At 41.4% G+C, this 25,365-nt stretch overlaps 1 protein-coding gene across 1 annotated transcript in view; it reads left to right on the forward strand.

The window, feature by feature from the left end:
- The window catches only part of ITGAM (integrin subunit alpha M), a 66,458-nt gene that overhangs the window by 16,350 nt on the left and 24,743 nt on the right, over positions 1–25,365 (forward strand). The window contains exons 3-12 of the mRNA XM_028514240.2: positions 7,840–7,943; positions 8,256–8,326; positions 8,472–8,589; positions 14,028–14,158; positions 14,601–14,746; positions 15,500–15,653; positions 16,673–16,823; positions 19,315–19,388; positions 21,730–21,859; positions 22,135–22,277. Coding sequence (XP_028370041.2) covers positions 7,840–7,943; positions 8,256–8,326; positions 8,472–8,589; positions 14,028–14,158; positions 14,601–14,746; positions 15,500–15,653; positions 16,673–16,823; positions 19,315–19,388; positions 21,730–21,859; positions 22,135–22,277 — 1,222 coding nt within the window. The remainder of the gene's footprint in view (positions 1–7,839; positions 7,944–8,255; positions 8,327–8,471; positions 8,590–14,027; positions 14,159–14,600; positions 14,747–15,499; positions 15,654–16,672; positions 16,824–19,314; positions 19,389–21,729; positions 21,860–22,134; positions 22,278–25,365) is intronic.

Below are 25,365 nucleotides of genomic sequence, written 5' to 3' on the forward strand. Positions count from 1 at the left end.
TTTCTTTCCTTAAGGCAGTCCCTTTAGCATCTCTTGCAGAGCTGGTTTAGTGGAGGTGTATTCTTTTAGACTTCTTTTGTCTGAGAAGCTTCTTATTTGGCCTTCTATCTTAATTGAGAGCCTTGCTGGGTAAAGTAGTCATGGTTGCAGGCCTCTGGTTCTCATTACGTGGATTATTTCTTGCCATTCTCTTCTGGCTTGGAGTGTTTCCATTGAGAAGTCAGCTGTTAGCCTTATTGGGGCCCCCTTGTATGTTACTTCCTGTTTCTCCCTTGCTGCCTTTAAGATTCTCTCTTTGTCTTGAAATTTTGCCATTTTAATTATGATGTGTCTTGAGGTGGGCCTCTTTGGGTTCCTCTTGATTGGGACTCTCTGTGTTTCCTGGATTTGTGTGACTTTTTGTCTCATCAAATTAGGGAAGTTTTCCATCATCACTTGTTCAACTAGGTTTTCTATCCCTTGTTCTTCTTCTCCTTCTGGTATCCCTATTATACGGATATTATTACGTTTCATATTGTCTTGCATTTCTCTTAATCCCTCTTCATTTTTTCTGAGCCTCTTTTCCTTTTCTTGCTCTTTCTGGGTGTTTTCTTCTACTTTGTCCTCTAGCTCGCTGATCCGATCTTCTGCTTCATCGATCCTGCTTTTCATTCCTCCTACTGTGTTCTTCAGTTCAGAAATTGTATTCTTCATTTCCTCTTGGCCCTTGTTGAGAGTTTCTATTTCCTTTTTTATGCTGATGTAGTTTTCACTGAGTTCATTGTAGCTTCCCTGTAGTTTCTCATAGCTCATTGTGAGCTCATTGAGCTTCCTGACAATCACTGCTTTGAATTCAATATCTGATAGTTGAATTGCCTCTATTTCATTTAGCATTCTTTTTGAGGCTTCCTCCTTTCCTTTCATTTGGGGATTATTTCTTTGTCTTCCCATTGTTTGTGAGACTCTTCTTGTTCGCCTCAGCTTCTTATATTGATCTGTTTTGGCTCCCTGGGTTTATGTTGTGAACTTCTTTAGTAGAATAGCAGTGAGTTTCAGTGGTGCTGTTTCCTTGATCCCCCAAGCTCACTGGTCTTGGGCTGTTGTTTAAGTTGGCTTTGTGTTTGCCTTTGGGTTTAGATTGTTGTTGAGTCTTTCTTTGGTGGTTCCTTCCCACCAGCTGGTTAAATGTGGGTCACTCTGTCCACCACCTTCTGTATTTTGTTGTGCTGGTGAGGGCAGGTTGTGTTGAAGCTGGTTCTTCTGTGTGTACAAGGTTTAAAGAAATCTTGTTCAGTTGTTTGTATTGGGTACTGTCTCTACTGTTTAGTTGTATTTCCAGGTAAGTCCTGGATTGAGGTTTGTGTGGTTACTACTCCCTCCTTCACCTTCTTCTGCTGTTATCTGTTAGTGGTTCCTTTGTTGTTGGGTTTCCTCTTCCAGTGGGTATCCTGGTGTTCACCTCCTCTACCTATTCTTTTTTGTCATCAGTTGGAGGGGGAAGGCAAAATGGTTTAAGACAGCAACAGAGAATTCTATGCTATTTACAGTAGTAGCAAGTAGGGAAGATATAGGAGATCCTTTCACTATGTGTAGTGTTAACCGTGGTCTTTCACCCAGCTAGCTGATTTTTAGAAAGGATGGAAAGAAGATAAGACTCTTGTTGGGGGAGGAAGGATTGTGAGTTGGATCTATAAAGCAGGGAGGTTGTGGGTGGTCAGATTCTGGGGTAAGGTGAGAGTAAAGGATAGTAAATAGGTGTAGTGTGTGAGAGAATAGAGTTAACCACTACAGTAATAGAGTTCAGGAAACTTTGAAATGGGCTAAGATCTGGGGAGGGGGGGGGGTGTGAAGTAATTGCAATTGCATGGAACAGCAGTTATTTACAATAATATTATGGCAACATTCATATGGCAGAGTCTATGAGATCTAGGTAACAAGAATAGGGAGTACAGAACATCGAGTAGTGTGCTGATGGGACACAGGTGAGTTAAAGGACAGTAGATTAGTAATACAGTACAGAAAGAGATATCAGGGGAAAGCTGTCAGGTCATACAATATATCCAGCCTAGCAAAGCAGGCTATACAAAAAGAAGAGGGATATAAAAATACTGTTAAAAAAAGATGTAGGAACACTGGAAATATAATAATGATACAAATATGCAATAACTTGCAGGTTCTCTGTAATAGCAGAGTGACATTTATCTCACTGTCCCAGCTGTTGTGATGCCCCTTCTTTGGGTTCAACTTTGGTCTTTTCACAGATCCAGGATTTTGTCTCACTTGTAGGTATTTAGGAAAAAATTTAAAAAAGTAAAAAATAGAAAAGGCAGATGAAGGAAGGAAGAAGAGATAAAATTGGAGGACAGGAAGGAGGAAGGAATAAAACAAGAAATCAGGTAAGAGAGGAAGAAGAAATCAAAAGAGAATAAAAACAGTAAAAATTAAAAAATTAAAAATTGTTAAAAAATAGAATCAAATTAAAAAGTCTCTTGATTTCAAAGTGGCCGAACCAGTTTTTCTGCTGTTGCTGGTTGAGGCAGGCTGAAGGATGATTTGTTTGGCTTTTCTTCCTTGGCCAGTGGAGTTCGCACTGGCTCCTCAGCTTTGGGCCCTGGGTGTGGGAATCAGGTCTTTCCCCAGGGTTACTGCTGTGGGCTGGGGTGCGGGGATGCTCTCCTTGCAGGCGTGCCCCTGCACTGGTGCTCCCGTGCGCCGGTGTGCCCGTCCGCCGGTGGGCCGGTGGGCTGGTGTGCGGGTGGGCTGGGTGCCTGCGCGCTCACAGCTGGGGAGCAGACAGGCTGGAGCCACTGATCACTTTAGGAGAATTCCCCAAACAGTGTCTGTGTCTATTCACTCCTTCCTCTTGAGAAATTCCTCCCGTTCAAGCCCACTGCTCCCCACAGTGGCCTGGCTTCTCCCACCACCAAAGCTCCAGCCAGACCGGTGACCGTGGGAGTCCGGGTCCGCTGCGTGACTCGGCCCCTCAGGTGTCCACCGCCTCCAAAGCTGCTCACCACCCCCATGTGTTTGCCAGCACCTGGATTCCTCCCAGAGCCGCTCAGACCTTGCTCGGCTGGGGAGGGAGCAGTTGACCTGGCTCTCTCCCAAGAACCCTATGGTAAACCTAGCAGCGGCCCCGGGCCTGGGGCTGCAGCCCCGGGACCACACGCTTGTCCTGGGACCTTACCTTGTTGCAGCACTCCCCTTAGGATCCGTTCTTTGTTCTTTCGGTTCTGCCACAATCCTTGGTCCTCTGTTTTCAAAAATGCTGAAATATGTTGGTTGCTTGCCTTTCTACTCCATAGATCGGTCAGGATATTCTCCCGTGAGCAGAGGAAAGCCGAATCTGCTCCTTCCTACTCCGACGCCATCTTAGATCCCCAGATTGTTCTTCATTTCAATGTCTCTGGTTATATTTTGTTTGCTTTTTTCTTTTGTTGATTGTGTTCCAGTTAAAGGTGAGATCATATGGTATTTGTCCCTCACCGCCTGACTTATTTCACTTAGCATAATGCTCTCCAGTTCCATCCATGTTGTCACAAAGGGTAGAAGGGATTGTTTTCTTAATTTCCCTTTCTGTTAGTTCATTATTGGCATACAAAAATTCACCTGACTTCTGGATATTAATTTTGAATCCTGCTACTTTGCTGAATTCATTTATCAGATCTATTAGTTTCTTGGTGAAATCTTTGGGGTTCCCTATGTACAGTATCATGTCATCTGCAAATAAGGACAGTTTTACTTCTTCCTTTCCAATGTGGATTCCTTTTATTTCTTCTTCTTGTCTGTTTGCTGTGGCTAGGACTTCCAGTACTATGGTGAATAAGAGAAGTGAAAGTGGATATTGCTGTCTTCTTCCCAATACTAAGTGAAATGCCTCTGGTTTTTGCCCATTGAGTATGATGGTGGCAGTGGGTATGTCATATATTGCCTTTATTATGTTTAGGTATGTCCCCTCTGCCTGCTTGGCTGAGAGTTTTATCATAAATGGGTGCTGGATTTTATCAAAAGCTTTTTCTGCATCTATTGATATAATCATGTGGTTTTTTTCCTTCATTTTGTTTATGTGATGAATAACATCTATTGATTTGTGAATGTTGTACCATCCTTGCATTTCCAGAATAAATTGCACTTGATCATGGTGTATGATCTTTCTGATGCATTGCTGTGTTCAGTTTGCTAATATGTGTTGAGGATTTTAGTATCTATGTTCATCAGTGATATTGCCTATGATTTTCTTTCTTTGTAGTGTCTTTATCTGGTTTTGGAATTAGGACAATGCTGGCCTTGTAAAATGAGTTTGGGAGCCTTCCCTCCTCTTGAATTTTGTAACTAGTTTGAGAAGGAGAGGTGTTAGTTTTTCTAGAAATGTTTGGTAAAATTCACCTGTGAAGTGATCTGGTCCAGGGTTTTTGTTTGTTGGGAGTTTTTTGATTACTGCTTCAAATTCATTAGGTATAATCTATCAATTCAGATTCTCTGATTTTTCCTGATTTGTTGTTGGAAGATTATATGTTTCTAGGAATCTATCCATTTTGTCCAGGTTGTCCAGTTTGTGGGCATATAATTGTTTATAACGTTTCCTCTTTTAAAAAGTATACTTTATTAATTATGGTATTACAGTTGTCCCAGCCTGTACTTCCTCCCACCAGCATTCCCCCCACTTAGTTCATGTCCATGGGCCATATATATAAATTCTTTGGCTTCTCCATTCCTATACTATTCTTAACCTTGCCCTGTCTATTTTGTACCTACCAATTATACTTCTTATCCTTTGTACCCTCTCCCCCTGACACGTCCCTCCCTATCCCCACCAATAACCCTACATGTGATCTCCATATCTATGATCGTGTTCTGGTTGTTTGCTTAGTTTGTTCTTTTTTTTTTTTTTTTTTTTAAGGCTCAGTTGTTGATAGCTGTATGTTGCCATTTTACTGTTCATAGTTTTGGTCTTCTTCTTTTTCTTAGATAAGTTCCTTTAACATTTCATATAATAAGGGCTTGGTAATGATGAACTCCTTTAACTTGACCTTATCTGGGAAGCACTTTATCTGCCCTTCCATTCTAAATGATAGCTTTGCTGGATAGAGTAATTTTAGTGTAGGCCATTGCTTTTCATCACTTTGAATACTTCTTGCCAGCCCTTTCTTGCCTGCAAGGGTTTTTTGAGAAATCAGCTGATAGTCTTATAGGAACTCCTTTGTAGGTAACTCTCTCCTCCTTTGTAGGTAACTCTCCTCTTTTCTCCTGCTGCTTTTAAGATTCTCTCCTTATCTTTAATCTTGGATAATTTAATTATAATATGTCTTGGTGTGTTCTTTCTTGGATCCAATTTCTTTGGGACTCTCAGCTTCCTGGACTTGTATGTCTATTTCCTTTGCTAGAACGGGAAAATTTTTCTTCATTATTTTTTCAAATAACTTTTGAATTTCTTGCTCTTCCTCTTCTCTTTCTGGCACCTCTATGATTCCAATGTTGGAATGTTTAAAGTTGTTCCAGAGGTTCCTAAGCCTCTCCTCATCATTTTGACTTCTTGTTTCTTCATTCTGTTCTGATCAAATGTTTATTTCTTCCTATTGTTCTAAATCATTGATTTGAGTACCAGTTTCCTTCCTGTCACTGTTGGTTCCCTGTATATTTTGCTTTATTTCACTTTGTATAGCCTTCACTTCTTCCTTTATTTTGCATCTATACTTAATCATTTCTGTGAGCAATCTGATTATCACTGTTTTGAACTCTGTTTCTGATAGGTTGGCTATCTTCTCATCATTTAGTTCTTTTTCTGAAGTTTTGATCTGTTCTTTTTTAAAATATATTTTATTGATTATGCTATTACAGTTGTCCTATTTCCCCCCCTTCACTTCATGTCCATGTGTCATAAGTTCTTTAGCTTCTACATTTCCCATACTATTCTTGCCCTCCTCCTGTCTATTTTCTACCTACCATCTATGCTACTTAATCTCTGTACCTTTTCCCCCCTTCTCACTCCCCTGTTGCTAACACTCCATGTGATCTCCATTTCTGTGGATATGTTTCTGTTCTAGTTGTTTGCTTAGTTTGCTTTTGTTTTTGTTTTAGGTGTGGTTGTTAATAATTGTGAGTTTTCTGTCATTTTACTATACATGTTTTTTATCTTCTTTTTCTTAGATAAGTCCCTTTAACATTTCATACAATAAGGGCTTGGTGATGATGAACTCCTTTAACTTGACCTTATTTGAGAAGCACTTTGTCTGCCTTTCCATTCTAAATGAAAGCTTTGCTGGATAAAGCAATCTGGGATGTAGGTTCTTGCCTTTCATGACTTGGAATACTTCTTTCCAGCCCCTTCTTGCCTGCAAGGTTTCTTTTGAGAAATCAGCTGACAGTATGATGGGAACTCTTTTGTAGGTGACTAACTCCTTATCTCTTGCTGCTTCTAGGTTTCCCTCCTTCATTTTTACCTAGGCTAATGTAATTATGATGTGCCTTGGTGTGTTCCTCCTTGTGTCCAACTTCTTTGGGACTCTGTGAGCTTCCTGGACTTCTGGGAAGTCTATTTCCTTTGCCAGATTGGGGAAGTTCTCCTTTATATCTGTTCAAATAACTTTTCTACTTGTTGCTCTTCCTCTTCCCCTTCTGGTACCCCTATAATTTGAATGTTGGATTGTTTCAAGATGTCCTGGAGGTTCCTAAGCCTCTCCTCATTTTTCTGGATTCTTATTTCTTCATTCTTTTCTGATTGTTTGTTTTTTTCTTCCTTCTGGTCCACACCATTGATTTGAGTCCCAGTTTCCTTCCTATCACTATTGGTTTCCTGTGCATTTTCCTTCATTTCTCTTATCATAGCCTGCATTTGTTCATCTAATTTGTGACCCAAACCAACCAATTTTGTGAGCATCCTGATCACCAGTGCTTTGAACTGTGCATCTGATAGGTTGACTATCTCTCAGTCGCTTAAAAAAACTGGCTCTGGAGTTTTTAATTCTGTTTGAGCCATCTTCTTTATTTTATTTTTTTTCCTTTGGTCTTGTTGTGCCTGTTATATATGAGGGGCGGAGCCTTAGGTGTTTACCTGGGCTGGGCACCCCAGTCGCTAGATTGTGACACTGTATCTGGGGACGGGTACGGGGGCGGGAGGGAACAATGGTGGTAGTTCTGTTCTCCTGGGATCACAGTCCCTTCTCTGGGATCCTGGGTTGTGCGCTGTGTCCTGGTCCATAATCGCTGCTTCACTGGGTCCACCAGCCGCTGCTTGCGTACTCAGGGTCCACCGCTGCAATCTTGCGCTCCCCAGATGGCTTATGTGCCGAGTTCTCCCCAATTACCGTGTGCTGCTGCGATCCTCGCCCCCCCCTGGCTCCGCCCCTCCTACTGGTCTGGATGAACGGGTGTACTTCAACTTCTTGGCTGTCCGACTGCCATTCAGATAAATTCTCTATCAGTTCTGGGTGTTATTCTGGATCTAAATTGTTGTTGTTCTAATCTTGGTTGTGCGTGGAGGTACAGTGCGTCCACCTATGCCTCCATCTTGCCGGAAGTCATCTGTTATGCAGTGTTTCTTAAACACTGTACCTTCTGCTCTCCCTGCCTCTAATTCCTCCTGTAGGCAGGATTCTGAGGGTGTTCTCCTGTTATCAGGAGATCCATGTTCTGTACTCCATTACATTTTGTGTCCTTGGAGGGACCCTTCCCACTCTAAGATTTTAAAATTTCCCATTTTTGTTTGTTTGTTGAGCTTCCCTCCTGATTCTTAGAGTTGAGGACTCTGTGCGAGGTTCTCCCACTTTCCTTTGGGTAGCTGATATTCTGCAGTCTCCTTTTTTCTCCACATGCCAACTTCCTCTTATTCCTGTGCTAATCTGTTGCCATTTCTCCCCATAGGGTGGTGGTTGGAGCCCCCCAGGAGATAAAGGCTGCCAACCAAACAGGAGGCCTCTATGTCTGTGACTATAGCACAGATACCTGTGGGCCCATTCAACTGCAGGGTGAGTCACTGGCCCTCCCTAACCCAGGGCGAGGTTTCTACTTGTGCGTATACCTGGACTTGCCAGGCATTCCTTTTGTTCTGTGGAGTGAGTGGTGGTGGCTTCAGGGATCCAGCTCCCCAGCCTTTGTGTTGTTGGTAGACTCTACCCCAGACACCCTCAGGTACCCACTTCATATTCTTTTCCTATGATCTAGGTGCCCTCTTGACCTGTTAGACTGCTGTGTCTCCCAGGTTGAGGTGACCCCTGTTCAGCTTTTACATAGGCCTTTTATCTCCCTGAATGTAACTATGCACGTATCTGTCCTCTTAGTACCTCCGGAGGCTGTGAACATGTCCTTGGGTCTGTCTCTGGCATTTGCCGCCAACCCTTTCCGGTTGCTGGTGAGTTACTCCTGGCTCATGGGAGTGTCCTAAGGGGAGGCACGGACACCTGGGACTGTTGGGGCTAGGGTGGAGGATGGAGATGCTGGGGTAAAAAAAGACAAGAAACAGTGACAGTCCCCCCTACCTACATCCTGCCCTCCAGGCCTGCGGTCCCACCCTACACCAAACTTGCAAGGAGAACATTTATGCAAATGGCTTATGCTTCCTGTTTGGATCCAACCTACTGCAGCCACCCCAGAGGTTCCCAAAGGCCCTCAGAGGTAGGTTGTGTTTGGTACAGAGTACAGATGGGCAGCAGGATACCAGAAGGCAACGGCAGGTCTGGGCTGGGGATTGCTCTGGGGTATGATTTAGAGGTCTAGGTACAGAAGGTTCTGATACAGAGAGAGACTTGGGGGAGGTGCTAGGGTCTTGCACTTTAAGAAAAGTCCTCATGTAGCCAATCATCTTTGTGAGATGATGTTCCAACCATTGTCCTTAGAGTAAGTGCCTTAGTCTCCTGACCATAGCCTTTGAAGCTTAAATGATGAGGGCTCTGTCCACCTCTCCAATTTCTCTTCCATCCGTTCTATCTCAGTTGTTGTGCTGTAGCCACTCTGGCTGTCTTTCTCCTCCAAGAACTATATAAAAATGTTTCTGCCTCAGGGTCTTTGCACTTAGTGTCCCTTCAGCCTGGCATGCTTTTCCTCTAGATCTCAGCTGTCAATGCATTATTGTCATTTCAGCTCAAATGTCACATCTTCAAAGAGGCCTTCCCTGAGTGGCCCTTCTAATTATTCCCACCTTCACTCCCTACCACATTGTCCTACTTTACCATTCTTATATCTACATTTCCATATTTTACATGTTTATTGTCTGTCCTTTCTCCTGGAAAGATAGGCTCCATGATAGCAGGAATATTGCCTAGCTTGTTCACTGCTCTATGCTTTTCTACCTATTCCTGCATAACAAACTGCCCCTGAACTTAAGTGCTAAAAACAACAAGATTAATTATCTGGAGGAATCTGAGCATGCCTTAGCTGGGTACCTCTGTCTCAGGGTCTCTCATGAGATAGAAGTTGTCAGACTAGAGCTGTGGTCTCATCTGAAGGCTAGACTGGGGAAAAATCCACTTCCAAACTCACTTACAAGGTAGTTGGACTGAGAACTTTGGTCCTCACTGGCTGTTGGTTAGAGGCTTTTCTAAGTTGTTTGTCACCTGGGCCTCCCCAGAAAGCAGCTCACACCATAGCAACCAGCTTCCCTCAGGATGGGTGAACAAAGAGTGAGAGAGAGGAGAAAGCAGGCACCCAAGACAGAAGTCACAGCCTTTTTATAATCTAATTTCAGAAGTAATAGCTCATTACTTCTGCTTCCTTTAAAGTGAGTCAAAATTCCAGCTAAAACTCAAGAGGAGGGGACTATGCAAGGGTATTATCTTGATGGTTCCCCAAACATTGTTGATTGAAGGAGAATGAGTGAGTTAATGGATCTTTTTTAAAGGTGCTTTCTGCCAGTCATTTCTTTAACAGATTGGCCCTCTTTTTGTTTGTCTCCAAGTTGGAACTGAGGGCAGAAATGTCTTCCTTTTACAGTTTTTTCCCCCTTAAGCTCTTTTCCTTTTTCTTTCATTCTCAACAGATAACTCTACCTCCTTCTTCACAAAGAACACCAAAGTTGCCAGGCATAAATTGTCTCTACTCCCAATGATTCTCTCATCTGGACTTCAGAGGTTCTCTCACAGTTTCAACTCTGGGACTCATATCTTCAATCACTCATTCTCTTCAGGAGCTTAAACTTCTCATACTCCTTTAAAAAAATTATTGTTGTTCAAGTACAGTTGTCTCCATTTTCCCTCCACTGCTGTCGCCTACCCCACACACCCCCATCTCCAACCCTTAATCCGTATCCACTTTGGCTTTATCCATGGGTCCTTTATACATGTTCCCTGATGACCCTTCTCCTTCTTTCCCTCTTGATCCCCTTCCCTCCTCCCCTCTGGTTCCTGTCTATTCTCATACTCCTTTGAATGTAAACTTGATCATGCTACCCACATCAACCACTAAAATTGATACCAACTAAAATAAACTTCTCTTTTCCTGGTCTCTACTTCATCTTCTGCCATTGCTCCTTCCTTTCACCAAAATTCTTGAAAAAGTTCTCTCCTCTTGACTCCATCTCCCACATGTCATGATTCTTTACCCTCTGACATCTAGTTTCTACCGGCCCATTGTACAGACCTTGCTCTTGCAAATGTCATTGTGACCCTGAGTGACAAATACATTTTCTGTCTTCATGTTCACTCACCTTTCAGAGATGACCTACAGATCTTCCTCCTCAAACACCTCAGCCTTAGATATCTATTTCCTTCCCTTCTTCTTCTTTTTTTTAAATCCTCACCTGAAGATATGTGTATTGATTTTAGAGAAAGAGGGAGGGAGGGTACAAGGGGGAGGGGGAGAGAGAGAGAGAGAGAGAGAGAGAGAGAGAGATATTGGTTGCCTCTCATACATGTCTGGAACAGGGATCAAACCCACAACCCAGGTATTTGCCCTGACCAGGTATTGAACCTGCAACCTTTTGCTGTACAGGACAATGCTCCAATCAACTGAGGCACTTGGCCAGGGCCCTTAATTTTTTGTTGCTTCACCCCCTTGCTGAGGGCTTCTGCTAAATGTCACTACCAAGCCATCTTCCTCTGCCTTCCCTGCCTGCCTAGGGGCACCAGGTTATAGCTTCTCTTCCTTCCATGTGTTTTTCCTGCTTGACTGCATCCAGTTCTATAACTTCAACTCCCACCCTCACATTTCTCCCTTAAGTCCTCACTCTCAGGAGTTCAAGACTCTTCTTTTAAAAAAATATTTTCATCATACAGATCATATATTATAGAATTGTATACCTGAAACCTCTGTGATTTTATTAACCAATGTCACCTCAATAAATTCAATAAAAACATTTTTGTTTCTTTTAACCCTTTAAAAAAGTTTTTAATTTATTTTTAGAGAAAGGGGAAGGGAGGGAGAGAAACATCAATGTGTGGTTGCCTCTCTTGTACCCCCATATGGGGACTTGGCCAGCAACCAAGGCATGTGCCCTGAGTGGGAACTGAACTGACAACGCTTTGGTTCAGAGTCCAGCACTCAATCCACTGAGCCACACCAGCCAGGTCTCATTTTTGTTTCTTTTAAGATGCACTTGGTTCAAAATTCAATAGACACTAAGAACAGACTATAAAAATCTCTTCCTCTTGGGTCCCCCAGTCTTCCGTTTCCTTTCTGGGAGTCAGTCACTGTTACCAGTTTCTTATGCCTTCTTCTGGAGATTCTCCATGTGTTACAAACATATACAAATCTATATTCTTTGCTTTGTGCCACATGGTAGCATGCTATACACACTGTACTGTACCTTGATTATTTTATCATATCTTTGAGATTTAAAAACATTTTTTTTGCCTAATCTTTGTATATTTTCCATATAAATCTTAGAGTTTGATTGTTTATTGTTAAAAAGCCAATACTTTTCCGGGTAATTTTATTTTATTTTTTAATGTCATACAGTGAAATTGGCCATTTTTCTTCTTTTTAAATATTTTTTTTAAAAGATTTTATTTATTTATTTATTTTTTAGAGTGGGGAAGGGAGAGAGAGAAACATCAGTGTGTAGCTGTCTCTTGCTCACCTCATACTGGGGACCTGGCCCCTAACCCAGGCATGTGCCAAAGCGTTGCTGAGAATTGAACCAGTGACCCTTTGGTTGACAGTCTGGCACTCAGTCCACTGAACCACACCAGCCAGAGCCATTTTTCTTTCTTTTTTTAAGTTAATTTATTTTTCAGTTACTGTTGGTATAAAATATATTAGTTTCAGGTGTACAACATAGTAATTAGGCATTTATATACCTTATGAAGTGATCACCCCAATAAATCTGTTACCCATTGGACACTATACATATTTATTATAACTGTTCTCTTAGTCAAATTATTGACTATGTTCCTTATCCTGTACATTATACCCCCATAATTGTTTTTTAGTGTACAGTTTCATGAATTTTAAGATATGTATTGATTTGTGTAAGTAACAACATGAATAGGATGCAAAAAAGTTCTATTACCCCTCTGCCTTGGCCAGTTGGCTCAGTTGGTTGGAGCATTGTCCTGTTGCACAAAAAGGTTGCAAATTCAATCCCTAGTCAGGGCACATACCTGAGCTGCAGGTTGATCCCTGGTTGGGGCATGTATAAGAGGTAACCAATTGATGTTTCTTTCTCTCATTCATTCTCTCTCTCCAAATATTAACAAACATGTCCTTGGGTAAGGGTAAGAAAAAGGGGCTCTACTACCCTTCTAAAAAAACACCTTGTACTATGCCTTTATGGTCAGTTGCCTCCTTCCTTTCACCCCTAGCCCCCAGCACTTGCTGATCTGTTCTCCATCACTATATAATTTGTCTTTTCAAGAGTTCTACATAAATGGAATTGTAATCTTTTGAGTTTACATTTGGGATTCATCCATATTGTTATATGTGTCACTAGCTTTTTGTTTTTATTGCTGAGTACTATTCCATTGCATGGCTTTACCATAGTCTCATTCACCGATTCATCCATTCACCCACTGAAGGATGTTTGGGTTATTTGCAGTGTTTCACAATCATGAATAAAGCTTCTAAAAGTCTTCACTGCTATGGAAATCTTTCTAAAATCCAAACAGATCATCTTATTTCCTTTTCTAAGAACCTGCAGTGGCTCCTCACTGCCTAAGGGATTAAGTCAAACTACTTTTTGAGTTAGAGAGGCTCTTTCCAACTGTTCCCTGCTTAATGTCATAGCCTTGTCCCCATCACCATCATATGGATTTACCCTGGTCATTCCAGCATTCTACTAGAATTCTTTTAGGCATATCCCCTTTGTATCAGTCATGGTCTCTACTGGAACAGATAGCACACTCTGGTTAAGATCATTTGAAGAGGTTTTATTTACAAAGCGACTAATTATAAAGGTGTGGTAGGGCCTAAGGGAACTACAGGGGACAGTCCAGGAACCCAGGGGCAGCAACATCAGAGCTGTTACCACCCCTAAGCTGATAAGACAAGGAGAGGAAAAAGTCACCTTCAATCCAGAGTAGAGAAAGTTGTGTGGAGCAGGCCTCCCTGAGACGGGTGGTGATCTTCTGTTGAGGGACACAGCTGTCCTAGAATAACCTCTCAGGTAGGAAGCCAAGAGGAGAATACTCTGATCTCACTTTCTCCAGTTTCCTGTTGAGGCTCCTAATTGGGCAAATCCAACTAGAAGCCAGGGGTGAAAACGCCATGTTGGTGGGGATCATGTGGGCCAACCTCCCAGGCTGCAGAGCAGAGTGGGGAAAGGTAGAAAGTGGATTTTCTGAGGGCAGAAGGGAAAATATCCAGCATACCTTTATATGTGATATTCCTTGTTTTCCCTGTAATTTAGTTCTCTCTTTGTATTCCTGGCAAATTATTTCTCATTCTTTATGAGGTAGGTCTAATATCAATATCTAATATCTGAGTCATTCCCTGACTCTCTTGGACAGAATTAACCAATGTCTTTTTTTTATACCAATTTGTCCACCTTTGTATTTAACTTGAAGCATGGGTTAAATCTGTTTACTTTTTAATTTAATTGTTCAGCAGATAACTAACATGCAAAACATGAACCTGGAGGCTCTAGTACTTAATCAATTCATGCTCTTTTTCTTTTCCCCCAGGTTGCCCTCAGAAGGATAGTGACATTGCCTTTTTGATTGATGGCTCTGGTAGCATCAACTCACGTGACTTTCAGCAGATGAAGCAGTTTGTCTCAACTGTGATGAATCAATTCTCAAAATCCAAAACCTTGGTGAGGGCCAATGGATAGGTTAGGGAATAGCCCATATAAGGCTGTCAAGGACATAGCAACCAGGCTGCCATTTCTCCCTTCTACTTCAGTTACAGACTTTGACAAGTTGCAATGTTGATCATGGTTTTCTTTCATGATTCTCTTTCTTGCTCTGTCTGGATGCAGCCACAGTATTCTTCCAGCTCTCTGTAAATTGGGCAGGTCTGACTGACAGGGGTTGGCATGGGAAATGAAACCCAAATATCATCTCTGAGTTCTAGTACTGAGAGATGAGAGCTGATGACAGATCTTTTCCTGCTGAGGCAGAAGGAGGGAGGGCAGTGTATAATATGGAGGAATTTGAAGATTGGAGTGTTCTAAGACTTCTGTAGGTCTTCCTAGAAGATAGCTAAGGGGAAGGAGAGGCATCTTTCTCAGTATAATGCCAGGTGCCTGTTCCCAGTTCTCTTTGATGCAGTACTCTGAAGACTTCGAGACTCATTTCACATTTAAAGATTTCAAGGATAACCCTAACCCTCAACAACTGGTGACGCCAATAGCACAGCTATACGGGAAGACACACACTGCCACGGGAATCCTTAAAGTTGTGTAAGCTCCTCCCTCTCTGCTTAGGATATAAGAAGGAGGTAATATTTTTAGCTGGGTTTTTGAAGGATGGAGGGAGTTGTTCAGACAGGGATGGAGTAAAGGATATTTCTGGTTGAGGGAACAACATGAGTAAAGGTGTGGAGGAGGGACTATTCGTGACAAAAGATATTCTAAGTACAGGTGGGAATAAAGAGGGTAAGTGAGAAGAAGGCTGGAGGGAAGCTAGAAAGACCAGTTGAAGCCAGGTCACTATAAACACCTGAAAAGCCAGAGGGAATCCACTGAAGGTTTTAAGTAGTAGGGAGATGAAAGCACAACTTGTTTTGGAGTTTACTCCAATTTTTGTGAATGTTTGTGTAAAGGCAAGGGTCAGGGTTGGGATAAAAGTGTAGGAAGATGAACTAGAGAGCTGTTGTATCAAACCAGGAGAGGTCTGATGAGGGCCCAAGTTCAGCTTATTTAAACAATACACATATATACTTTTTAATTTAAAAGGAATAATACTCAGTTAAAAAAACAACCTATGCAAAAGTATATAAGGGCAAAGTGAAGGTGTTTTCCCCCTCCACTCTTCTCCCCTCTCCTGCTGCCTTTCCAAATTTGGGGAACCCAGTATTCATCTCTGGGGAGCCCAAGCCTGTCCCAGACAGTGCCCTGCTGCATCTGCATCTGTGACTGCTGACACTCCCTCCATAGCATTAGGAGTATCTCCATCTGCTCCCACTTGACTTTTCCCTTCTCTTCCCTGGACAGAAGAGAACTGTTTAGTAGCAGCAGTGGAGCCCGGGAGAATGCCCTTAAGATCCTAGTTGTCATCACAGATGGAGAAAAGTATGGTGATCGCTTGCAGTACGAGGATGTCATCCCTGAAGCAGACAGAGAGGGTGTCATTCGCTACGTCATTGGGGTAGGAAATGCGGCTTTCTGGCCTGATGTTTCTGTGAAGGGTTTCTGCTTAGATACACCCTCCCTTCCATTAGCAAATATCAACAAAATCATAGTGGGGTGACAGTGACTTCTAGTCCATTTGTGTGTGTATCAGCTAATTTTTCACAATGATGCAGTGTAACAAACTAACCCAAAATTCAGTGGTTTAAAACAATAAGTTTCTGTAGGTCAGCTGGGGAATTTTTCTGGTCTCAGCTGGGTCCACTTATGCATCTGCAACCAGTGGCAGGTTGGTCGGCAGCCCTGCTGATCCTGATTGGGCTCTCTCCAATTCTGAGGGTTGCCAGCTATATCTGTTGGACAGAAAAACTGGGAGCAGCAGGTATAAGTAACTTTGCTCTTCTGCTCTGTGTCTTCACCATGAGGACATGCCCAGTGGGCTAGCCTGGGCATGTCCTCATGGTGAAGGCAGAGGAAAAAACAAGTAAGTGGAAGCATTGCAAGCACTTTTTCAAGCCTCTGTTTGCATCACATTTAATAACATGAGAAACATGTGGCTGAACCCAGAGACAATGAATGGGGTAGGTTACTCTGCCAAGAATAGGAAGGCACAAAAAAGTTTTGGGGAAATGGCTTGGATACAAGAATGGGTAAAGGGTTGGAATCAGTAATGTAATCAAACTACCACAGTACCTTGTGTGACATATGAAAAGGTGCATTACTTGGCAAGTAGTAAACCCCTTCATATAAAGAAAAGGCTTCCTTTCCTCTGGAGGAAGGTCAGCCTACACCAGGATACATGGCACAGCAAATGGACCAACAGCTGGATTTCAGTCCCCAGTTGCTCTCTTGACAGAATTCCTTGCACAGCATACAACCTGCTCTACTATCATAGGCAGCCCCATCCCAAGGGCCTTCTGGTATACTCCCTTTTGTGACAAATATTGTTTCAGATACTTTTCCTGAAGAATTTTCTTTGCTGGATAAGATTGCTACCCCCAGACAGTGTCTGATTCAGCCTATGTTCTTTGACGACAGGTGGGAGATGCCTTCAACAGCTTAAGATCCCGAGAAGAGCTTAATACCATTGCATCCAAGCCACCTCGTGATCACGTGTTCCGGGTGAATAACTTTGAAGCTCTGAAGACCATTCAGAACCAGCTTCAGGAAAAGATCTTTGCAATTGAGGGTGAGCTAAGGTTCTGTACTTCTGGAACAGCCTCAGGGGCAGCCCCTACCCCCAAAACACATATTCCTCTCTAGAAACTAGAACCTCCTATTCCTTGGCATCCTGACCCTCAGCATCAGCTCTCTCGCTACTTCTGCCAGGTCCCAGCACCTCTGGCTTCACTTGGTCTGTTCCTTGGAATAGAAGGATTTAGGCTTTTCTCTCTAATTTTGCAGCTCTTGACCACAGGCTGAAAAATTGGAGGGTAGGGAAGCCAAATCCCACACAGTATTTTTCTAAAAATTTGGATATGTTGCCAGCATTGTTTTATTCACTGCTGTTTTTCCAGTGCCTAGAATAGTACCTGGTGCATAGAGTATCCTTGATAAAATTTTGTTGAATAAACTCATTTAATAATTGGGGGAAGGTTCATATACAAACTGGATTTATGGCTTCTCTTGAAATGTTGGAAGATTATACACCTTGAGGACCACATTCCTACTGGCAAAAAGTGGTTGGAGCCAAAGCCACTGTCCCTTTAAAAGGGGCATGTGCTTTCTAGTTCAGCGTAGCTCTCACCCCAGCCTTCTCTTGTCTGTCCACCATAACATGTGTGTATGGTTTCTTAAAAGGAATATAAAACTATTTATTGACCACTGCTTACCAGTATTTACAATAAAGTAAACAATATATAGTTGGGTAACATTTTGTTTATTACAAAGTTATTATTTTTCCTGGCTTCTGCTAAACTAGCACCCTAAATGCTGAGATTGAGCCAACAGGTAAAGAATGAGTTGGGAAAGAGAAAACACTCAGGTCAAGAGTTTAGATTACAAAAGTTTGTTCAGCCATTTATTCCAGCAGGTCTTAAATTGCCAATGTCTCTAACCGTCTGATTAGGTTTTCATGAACAAATTCTTACACATTCCATGAATCATGACTTTTTAGTCAACATAGCACAGGGATTTCAAATTCAGGGTCAAAGCCTCTTAGTTTATCAGCAGCATGTCATTTCTTCTTTGATATGCTGTCATCAGATTCACTGTGGATAAAGATTTTCTTTTTGTACCATCTTTTTCTTTACCAGCCTTTTGAGAATTAAGAAGCTGAAATGCTTCAGTTAACTCTGGACAATCTAAATTTTCTTCAGCTTCCTAAGTATTGTCAGCATCTGTGAATCCCTTCCATTACAGGAAATGTTCCATTCACTGTGTCAGTTCAATACTTTTTCCACTACTAATTCTTTAGGCTCTGCCTCTTCAACTTTTTTAACTTTTTCCATTTTTGTTTCTTTCCCATTTTTGCAATGTAGTTTTATTGAAGTCCATTTAAAAAAAATCCTCACCTGAAGACAAGCTTATTGATTTTAGAGAGAAAGGGAGGCAGGGAGAGAGAGAGAAATATCATGTGAGAGAGAAATATGGATTCGTTGCCTCCCATAAATGCCACCACTAGGGTCAAACCACAACCTAGGCATGCACCATGACCAGTGAACCAACAGCACAAACTTTCTGTGTATCAGAGGATGAGCCACGCTGGCCAGGGCTGTGTGGGAGGCCTCTCTGTATGGTGTGGGCCCAGCTCCCACTGGGAGATGCATAGGACCCACGCTCACGGTTAGGTTTTCCCATGGGGAATCAGGCCTGCAATGTACTTAGTTAGGCCCCTGTGAGTCTTGCTTTTTGCTAAAACCGCCTTACCCTGAATTGAGGACATTTACTGCAAAGCAACTTCCTAAAAACCATGCTAAACCTTCCAAGGATGAGTGCAACTGGTCCAACTACTTTTGCCTTTTCATTTGCAAATATCCTTCTTCTGTGATGTGATTACCAGTATCCTCTCCTTTATTTTCTGTATAAGGTAACCACCTAAAGTGAGCCTGTGCATTGTTAATGAGGACCTTCTTGTAACGTGCCCAGTAAGACAATAAAAGCTCATTGGAGCAAGGGCCAAGGCATTTGCTCCCCTTGAGAGAAAAGCCATGCCGTCCTTTTTGCTCCACCGGATTTAGTAATCCGTGTGAATGTCTCAGTTCATCCATAATGATGTGGACCTCACAAGTTGGGGTCCATATCAGGGCTCCAGTGTAGTTTTATTGGAGACCATATTTTTTTCTTTTTATTGATTCTAGGGAGAGGGGGAGGGAGGGGGAAAGAGAGGAAGAGAAACATGGTTGGTTGCTTCTTGCAACCACCTGACCAGGGACTAACTGCACCCATGCATGTGTCACGACTAGAATTGAAGTGGATACCTTTTGGTTTGCTGGATGTTGCCCCTCCAACTGATCCACACCTGTCAGGGCTGGAGGCCATTTATTATTGCACACCTGAAGAGCTACTATTCACCACCTCTAAGTTGCTTCTGTTCGCACCACATCTAGGGGTCTGCACACCTTCAGCTCCAGCCATGTCCAAGGGAGAGGGGGCTGGGGACTGGCCATGATAGCATTTGAATTTCCAGCACCTGTTCTAGGCTCTTCTGCCTTCTTTAATGTAGAATGTTCTCTTCACAGGTACTCAAACAGGAAGTACCAGCTCCTTTGAGTATGAGATGTCTCAGGAAGGCTTCAGCGCTTCCATAATGTCTGTAAGTGGTCCTTGTTAAATTGTGGGGGTGTTAAGAAGAAGGGGGAGAAGAGCCATAGGGTTGGAGGTTCTCTGTGATGAGTGTTTTTGGGAGGCACCTTTTTGGTGGGCATCAGTGGTCCTTTCTAACTTCTTTGTCATTCCTGTTCTTTTTTTTTTTTTTTACTTGAGATATAATGGATGTATGACATATTAACTTCAGGTGTACAACATAATGATCAAATATATATATATATTGATCACCACAGTAAGTCTAGTTAACATCTGTTACCACACATAGTTACAATTTTTTCTTGGGAGGAGAACTTTTAAGATTTATTCTCTTAGCAACTTTCAAGTACACAATAGAATATTATTAACTATATTCACCATGCTGTATATTACATTACCAAGATTTATTTATTTATAACTGGAAGTTTGTACTTTTTGACCACCTTTACCCATTTTGTCCACTTCCCATCCCTTGCCTTTGGCAACCATCAATTTGTTCTCTGTATCTATGAGTTTGTTTGTTTGTTTGTTTGTTTTTTGGTTTTCTGTATAAGTGAGATCATATAGTTTTTGTTTTTCTCTGCCTGATTTATTTCATGAAGTACAATGCCTTCCAAATTCATCCATGTTTTTTGCAAATGACAGGATTTCCTACCTTTTTTATGGCTGAATAATATTCCATCATGTATACCACATTTTCTTTATCTACTCATCCACTGATGGATACTTAGGTTGCTTATGCATCTTGGCTATTGTAAATAGTGCTGCAGTAAACACGGGGTACAGATACCTTTTTTGAGTTAGTATTTTAATTTCCTTCACATAAATACCTAGAAGTGGAATTGCTGGATCATATGGTAATTCTTTTAAAATTTTTTGAAAAACTTGATACGGCCCTGGCTGGCATAGCTCAGTGGATTGAGCACGGGCTGGGAACCAAAGTGTCCCAGGTTTGATTCCCAGCTAGGGTACATTCCTGGGTTGCAGGCCATAACCCCCAGCAACCACACATTGATGTTTCTCTTCTCTCTCTCTCTCTCTCTCTCTCCCCCTTCCCTCCCTAAAAATAAATAAATAAAATCTTTAAAAAAAACCCCAAAAACCTTGATATGGATTTTATAATGGTTACACCAATATATTCACACAACAGTGCACAAGGGTTTTATTTTCTCCACATCCTCACCAATGCTTGTTTTTTTTTTTTTTAAGATTTTATTTATTTATTTTTAGGCAGGGGAATGGAGGGAGACAGAGAAGGAGAGAAACATCAATATGTGGTCCCCACTTCTGGGGACCTGGCCTGCAATCCAGGCACGTGCCCTGACTGGGAATTGAACCAGTGACTCTTTGGTTCACAGGTCGGCGCTCAATCTACTGAGCCACACCAGCCAGGGCTTTTTCTTGGTCTTTTTGATGATAGCTATTCTAACAGGTATGAGGTGATAGCTCATTGTGGTTTTCATTTTGTTGAGTGATGTTGAGTACTTTTTTCATGTACCTCTTGGCCATCTGTATGTTTTTCTTTGGGAAAATGTCTATTCAGATCCTCTGCCTAATTTTTAATCAGGTTGTATTTGTTCTCTTGCTATTGAGTTGTATGAGTTCTTTATGCATTTTGAATATTAACCCATTGTCAGACCTATGATTGAAATATATATTCTCCTATTCTATTGGTTGCCTTTTCATTTTGTTGGTTGTTTCCTTTGTTGTGCACAAGCTTTTTAGTTTGATGTATTTCTAGTTGCTTATTTTTGCTTTTGTTGCCTTTGCTTTTGGTGTCAAATCCAAAAAAATCATTGCCAAGATTGATGTCAAGGTTACTGCTTATATTTTCTTCTTGGAGTTTTGTGATTTTAGGTATTATGTTCAAATATTTAACCCATTTTGAATTGATGTTTGTGTATGGTATAAGATAGTGTTCTAGTTTCTTTCTTTCTCTTTTTTTTGCATGTGGCTATGCAGTTTTCCCAGCACCATTTGTTGAGGAGAGAACCTGTCTTTTTCCCATTGAATATTCTTGGTGTCTTTGTTGTAAAATAGTTGATCCACCTATGCATGGGTTTATTTCTGGGCTCTCTATTCTGTTCTATTTGTCTACATGTCTGTTTTTATGCCAATACCATACTATTTTGATTACTATAGCTTTGCAATATAGTTTGAAATCAGGAGGTGTAATGCCTCTAGCTTTGTTCTTCTTTCTCAGAATTGTTTGTAGTTATTTGAGTTTTTCTGTAGTTCCATACAAATTTTAGGACTGTTTGTTCTATTTCTGTGAAAAATGCCATTGCACTTTTGATAGGGATTGCACTGAAACTGCAGATTGCTCAGTCCTGTTCTATTCTCTTTCCCAGAATGGTCTCTTGCTGGGTGCTGTGGGGAGCTTTGACTGGGCTGGTGGAGCTTTTCTGCAAATGTCAGGAGATAAAATCACCTTCATCAACACAACCAGGGTAGATGCAGACATGAACGATGCTTACTTGGGTAAGTGGTAAGGACAGGGTTACTCTAAAAAAGGGTCAAGATGTGGTATAACTTAACCAGCAAAGATGTCATTGGATCTGTCATTGGCCCTTGGGGTAGCTTTAAAGACAGAAATTTCAAAATTCCATTTTAATTATGTTAACAAACAGGAATATAGTATGAGGTCAAGTTATTCCAACCTACCAACATAGGGCTGTGCCTGCTCAAGGGACAGGTCTGCTAGAGGGGGCAGGATCTGCAAGGAAAAAACACTTCTCTTGTATCACCACCTTTAGGTTATGCTGTTGAAGTCATTTTGCGGAAACAGGTCCAAATCCTGGTTCTGGGAGCACCTCGATATCAGCACACTGGCCTGGTCATAATGTTCAGACAGAAGGCTGGCACCTGGGAGACCAATGCTGTTATCAAGGGCAGCCAGGTGAGTGTAGAGCATGTGGATTATAAATGTTCAAATAGAGGCAACCTGGGGGCTGAGAGACTCCAGGATGGGAATTTTTAGGTTTCAAAGTGGAAAAATTTTATAAAGGAGTCTTCAGAGGGCTTTAAGCTGGAGACTCACAGGTTCAACTTTGCATTTGAGAATATTCTAACAACAGTAAATAATAACACTTGGCCTGTACAAAGCTCTATGAATCATATAATTGGTATTTGACGGTATATAATCAATATGGACATGTTAGTTATTAAAATATTGAAATAATTCCATATCTGTCAATAAATAGCTATTTCCATGAGTTGGCCCCCACCTTGCACACTTGCCTCTTCTCCAGTACTCTGGACTTCCCCAGCAAGTATGAATTCAGGCAGGGCACTCCAGGGGACCTGTAAAACCTATTCCAGCTAAGTCCTTGGTCAGTGCCCAAGCAATCTTAACAGTTCAATGTTTTAAATATCACCCCTGCAAAAAGCAGTGTGGTTGCATCTTATGGGGGCATTTTATGTGGGGTGTGAGGCAAAAATATTTGGTCAAAATCATCCTTGTAAATTCCTGAAATAGGACTGTTCCCATGATATTGTGCCTGCAGTTCTCTGTGTGTTCACTTTATTTTCATCTGTGGTTCTCTCTGGTCTGTAATTAATGAAATGCATCATATATGGATGAAACCAGTTTGCTCTGATACCTGAACAATCTTGTCATAATTCTTTGTTAATAGTCAGATGTTTCATATGCTCTTTAAAGATTTTGCCAAGACATATTGACAATTGATGGTGTCAGTGCCTGGCACATATAAGGTGTGGGATGGGGGAGAATGTGTAGGGGAATTCCAGAAAGTCAAGTGTGGATGTATTGCTACTCCTTTGTTTCATGTGTGACCCAGAATCATATGGGGAAGGCTGGCTGGTAAGCTTCTCTACCACACATAAGTATTAAACATGTAAATTATAATCAAGGATGGTAAATACTTAAACTGGAACAGTCTGAGTGTAATGAGAGCAAATGGGAAGGGTACCTACATAAGAGCATTAGGGAGGGATTCCTGAAGGAAGTGATAGTTAAGGTGGAAGGACTAGAGAAATAGCAAGGAAAGAAAATGGTTAGAAAAAGGGCAAAATGTGGATTCAGGGTGTTTGTGTATGGGAGTGGGGGAGGGTATGGGAGAAAACACTGGGAAGGAGGATAGGAAATAGATTCATCTCAAATTATCCACTCCCTCTATTTCTATTGCCATTAGCCTGGTCCAGAGCATCATCATTGTCTTTTTTGTGGATCTAGCTGTAGCCTTCTTACTGGTCTCCCAAAGTCCCAGGTTGCTGGCGTATAATCCATAGAGGGAAGGTATACATTCTAAATGACAGTTTAAGGCCCTTCGTTAGCTAGCTACAGATCAATATCCAACAAAGATTTTAAAAATCTCAACAAAATACAGTTGATTCTTTAACAATATGGGTTTGAACTGCAAAGGTCCACTATTTTTCCTGCAATAAATACAGGGGTGGGCAAAAGCAGGTTTACAGTTGTGAGTAACTGAAACTAGAATTTATTCTTGTATTATTATTTATTAATTATTATATTATTTTCCATATGAGAAACTGTAAATACTTTTGCCCCATCTTGTATTCTGTAAAATTTTTTGGAGATTTGCAACAGTTTGAAAAAATTCACAGATAAACTGCACAGCCTAGAAACATTGAAAAAAATAAGAAAAAGATGTCATAAATACATATCATATAAAACATATAATGCATGAAATATGTATTGAACAACTGTTTATATTATTGGTAAGGCTCTGGTCATCAGTAGGCTATTAGTAGTTAAGTTTCAGGGGAGTCAAAAGTTATCTGGAGACTTCATTTACATGGGTAGGGGGTAGATTGAAATTCCTGCCTTGTTCAAGAGTCAACTGTATTAACAAATTGAGTCTGACATTCTATAGAAGGATAATAATACATCATGACCAAACATGGTTTATCCTTGGAATGTAGGGCTTGTTCACCAATGTTGCAGAAATGAACAAATTGACTGTAAAGTTCAAATGGAAATGCAAGGGATCCAGAATAGCCAAAATAATCTTGAAAGAGAAGAATGAAATTGGAGGACTTGTAATTGCCAGTTTCAAAACTTAACTACTGTTGACTTAAAAATAATGTCAGCTAGGTGTTTTGTCACCAAAAAGGATTTATTTGGGAAAAAGAAAGGGTTGCAACCCAGCACAGACATGCAGATGTGGCAAGTCCTGTGCTCACTCTGGCCTGTCTGACAAAACAGAGGGGTATTCATAGAAGGGAAAAGAAGTTAAGGGAAAGAGAGATCAAAACCTTTGATCTTTATTATAACCGGAGTTATTCTAGTTAGGTTCTTGTGATTACATAGAGTGGGAGAACTTTCACAAGCCTTAGCTCCTCCCATAGATCCTCCCAACTGATTATGTTTGCTTAAAGTTTCAATTAATCTTTTTTTTAAATTTTAATTGTTGTTCAAGTACAGTTTTCTGTCTTTTACTCCCATCCCAGCTCACATCCCCAGCACTATATCTCTCTCCCATTTCCACCACCCCCCTCCCAGTTTTTGTCCATGTGTCTTTTATACTTGTTTGTAAACCCTTCCCCTTTTCCCCTGAAATTCCCTCCGCTCTCCCCTCTGGTCACTGTCAGCCTGTTCTCTATTTCAGTGTCTTTGGTTATATTTTACTTGTTTGTTTGTTTTGTTGTTTAGGTTCCTGTTAAAGGTGAGATCATATGGTATTTGTCTTTCACTGCTTGGCTTATTTTGCTTGGGATAATGCTTTCCAGTTTCATCCATGCTGTTGTAAAGGGTAAGAGCTCCTTCTGTCTTTCTGCTGCATAGAATTCCATTGTGTAAACGTACCATAGTTTTTGATACATTCATTTACTGATGGCACCTAGGTTGCTTCCAACACTTGGCTATTGTAAATTGTGCTATTATGAACATTGGGGTGCATAGGTTCTTTTGGATTGGTGTTTCAAGGTTCTTAGGATATAATCCTAGCAGTGGAATTGCTGGGTCAAAAGGCAGATCCATTTTTAGTTTTCTTAGAAAATCCCAT

This window comes from Phyllostomus discolor, chromosome 3 (genome assembly GCF_004126475.2).
Source record: "Phyllostomus discolor isolate MPI-MPIP mPhyDis1 chromosome 3, mPhyDis1.pri.v3, whole genome shotgun sequence".
In the NCBI taxonomy this organism is placed as follows: Eukaryota; Metazoa; Chordata; class Mammalia; order Chiroptera; family Phyllostomidae; genus Phyllostomus; species Phyllostomus discolor.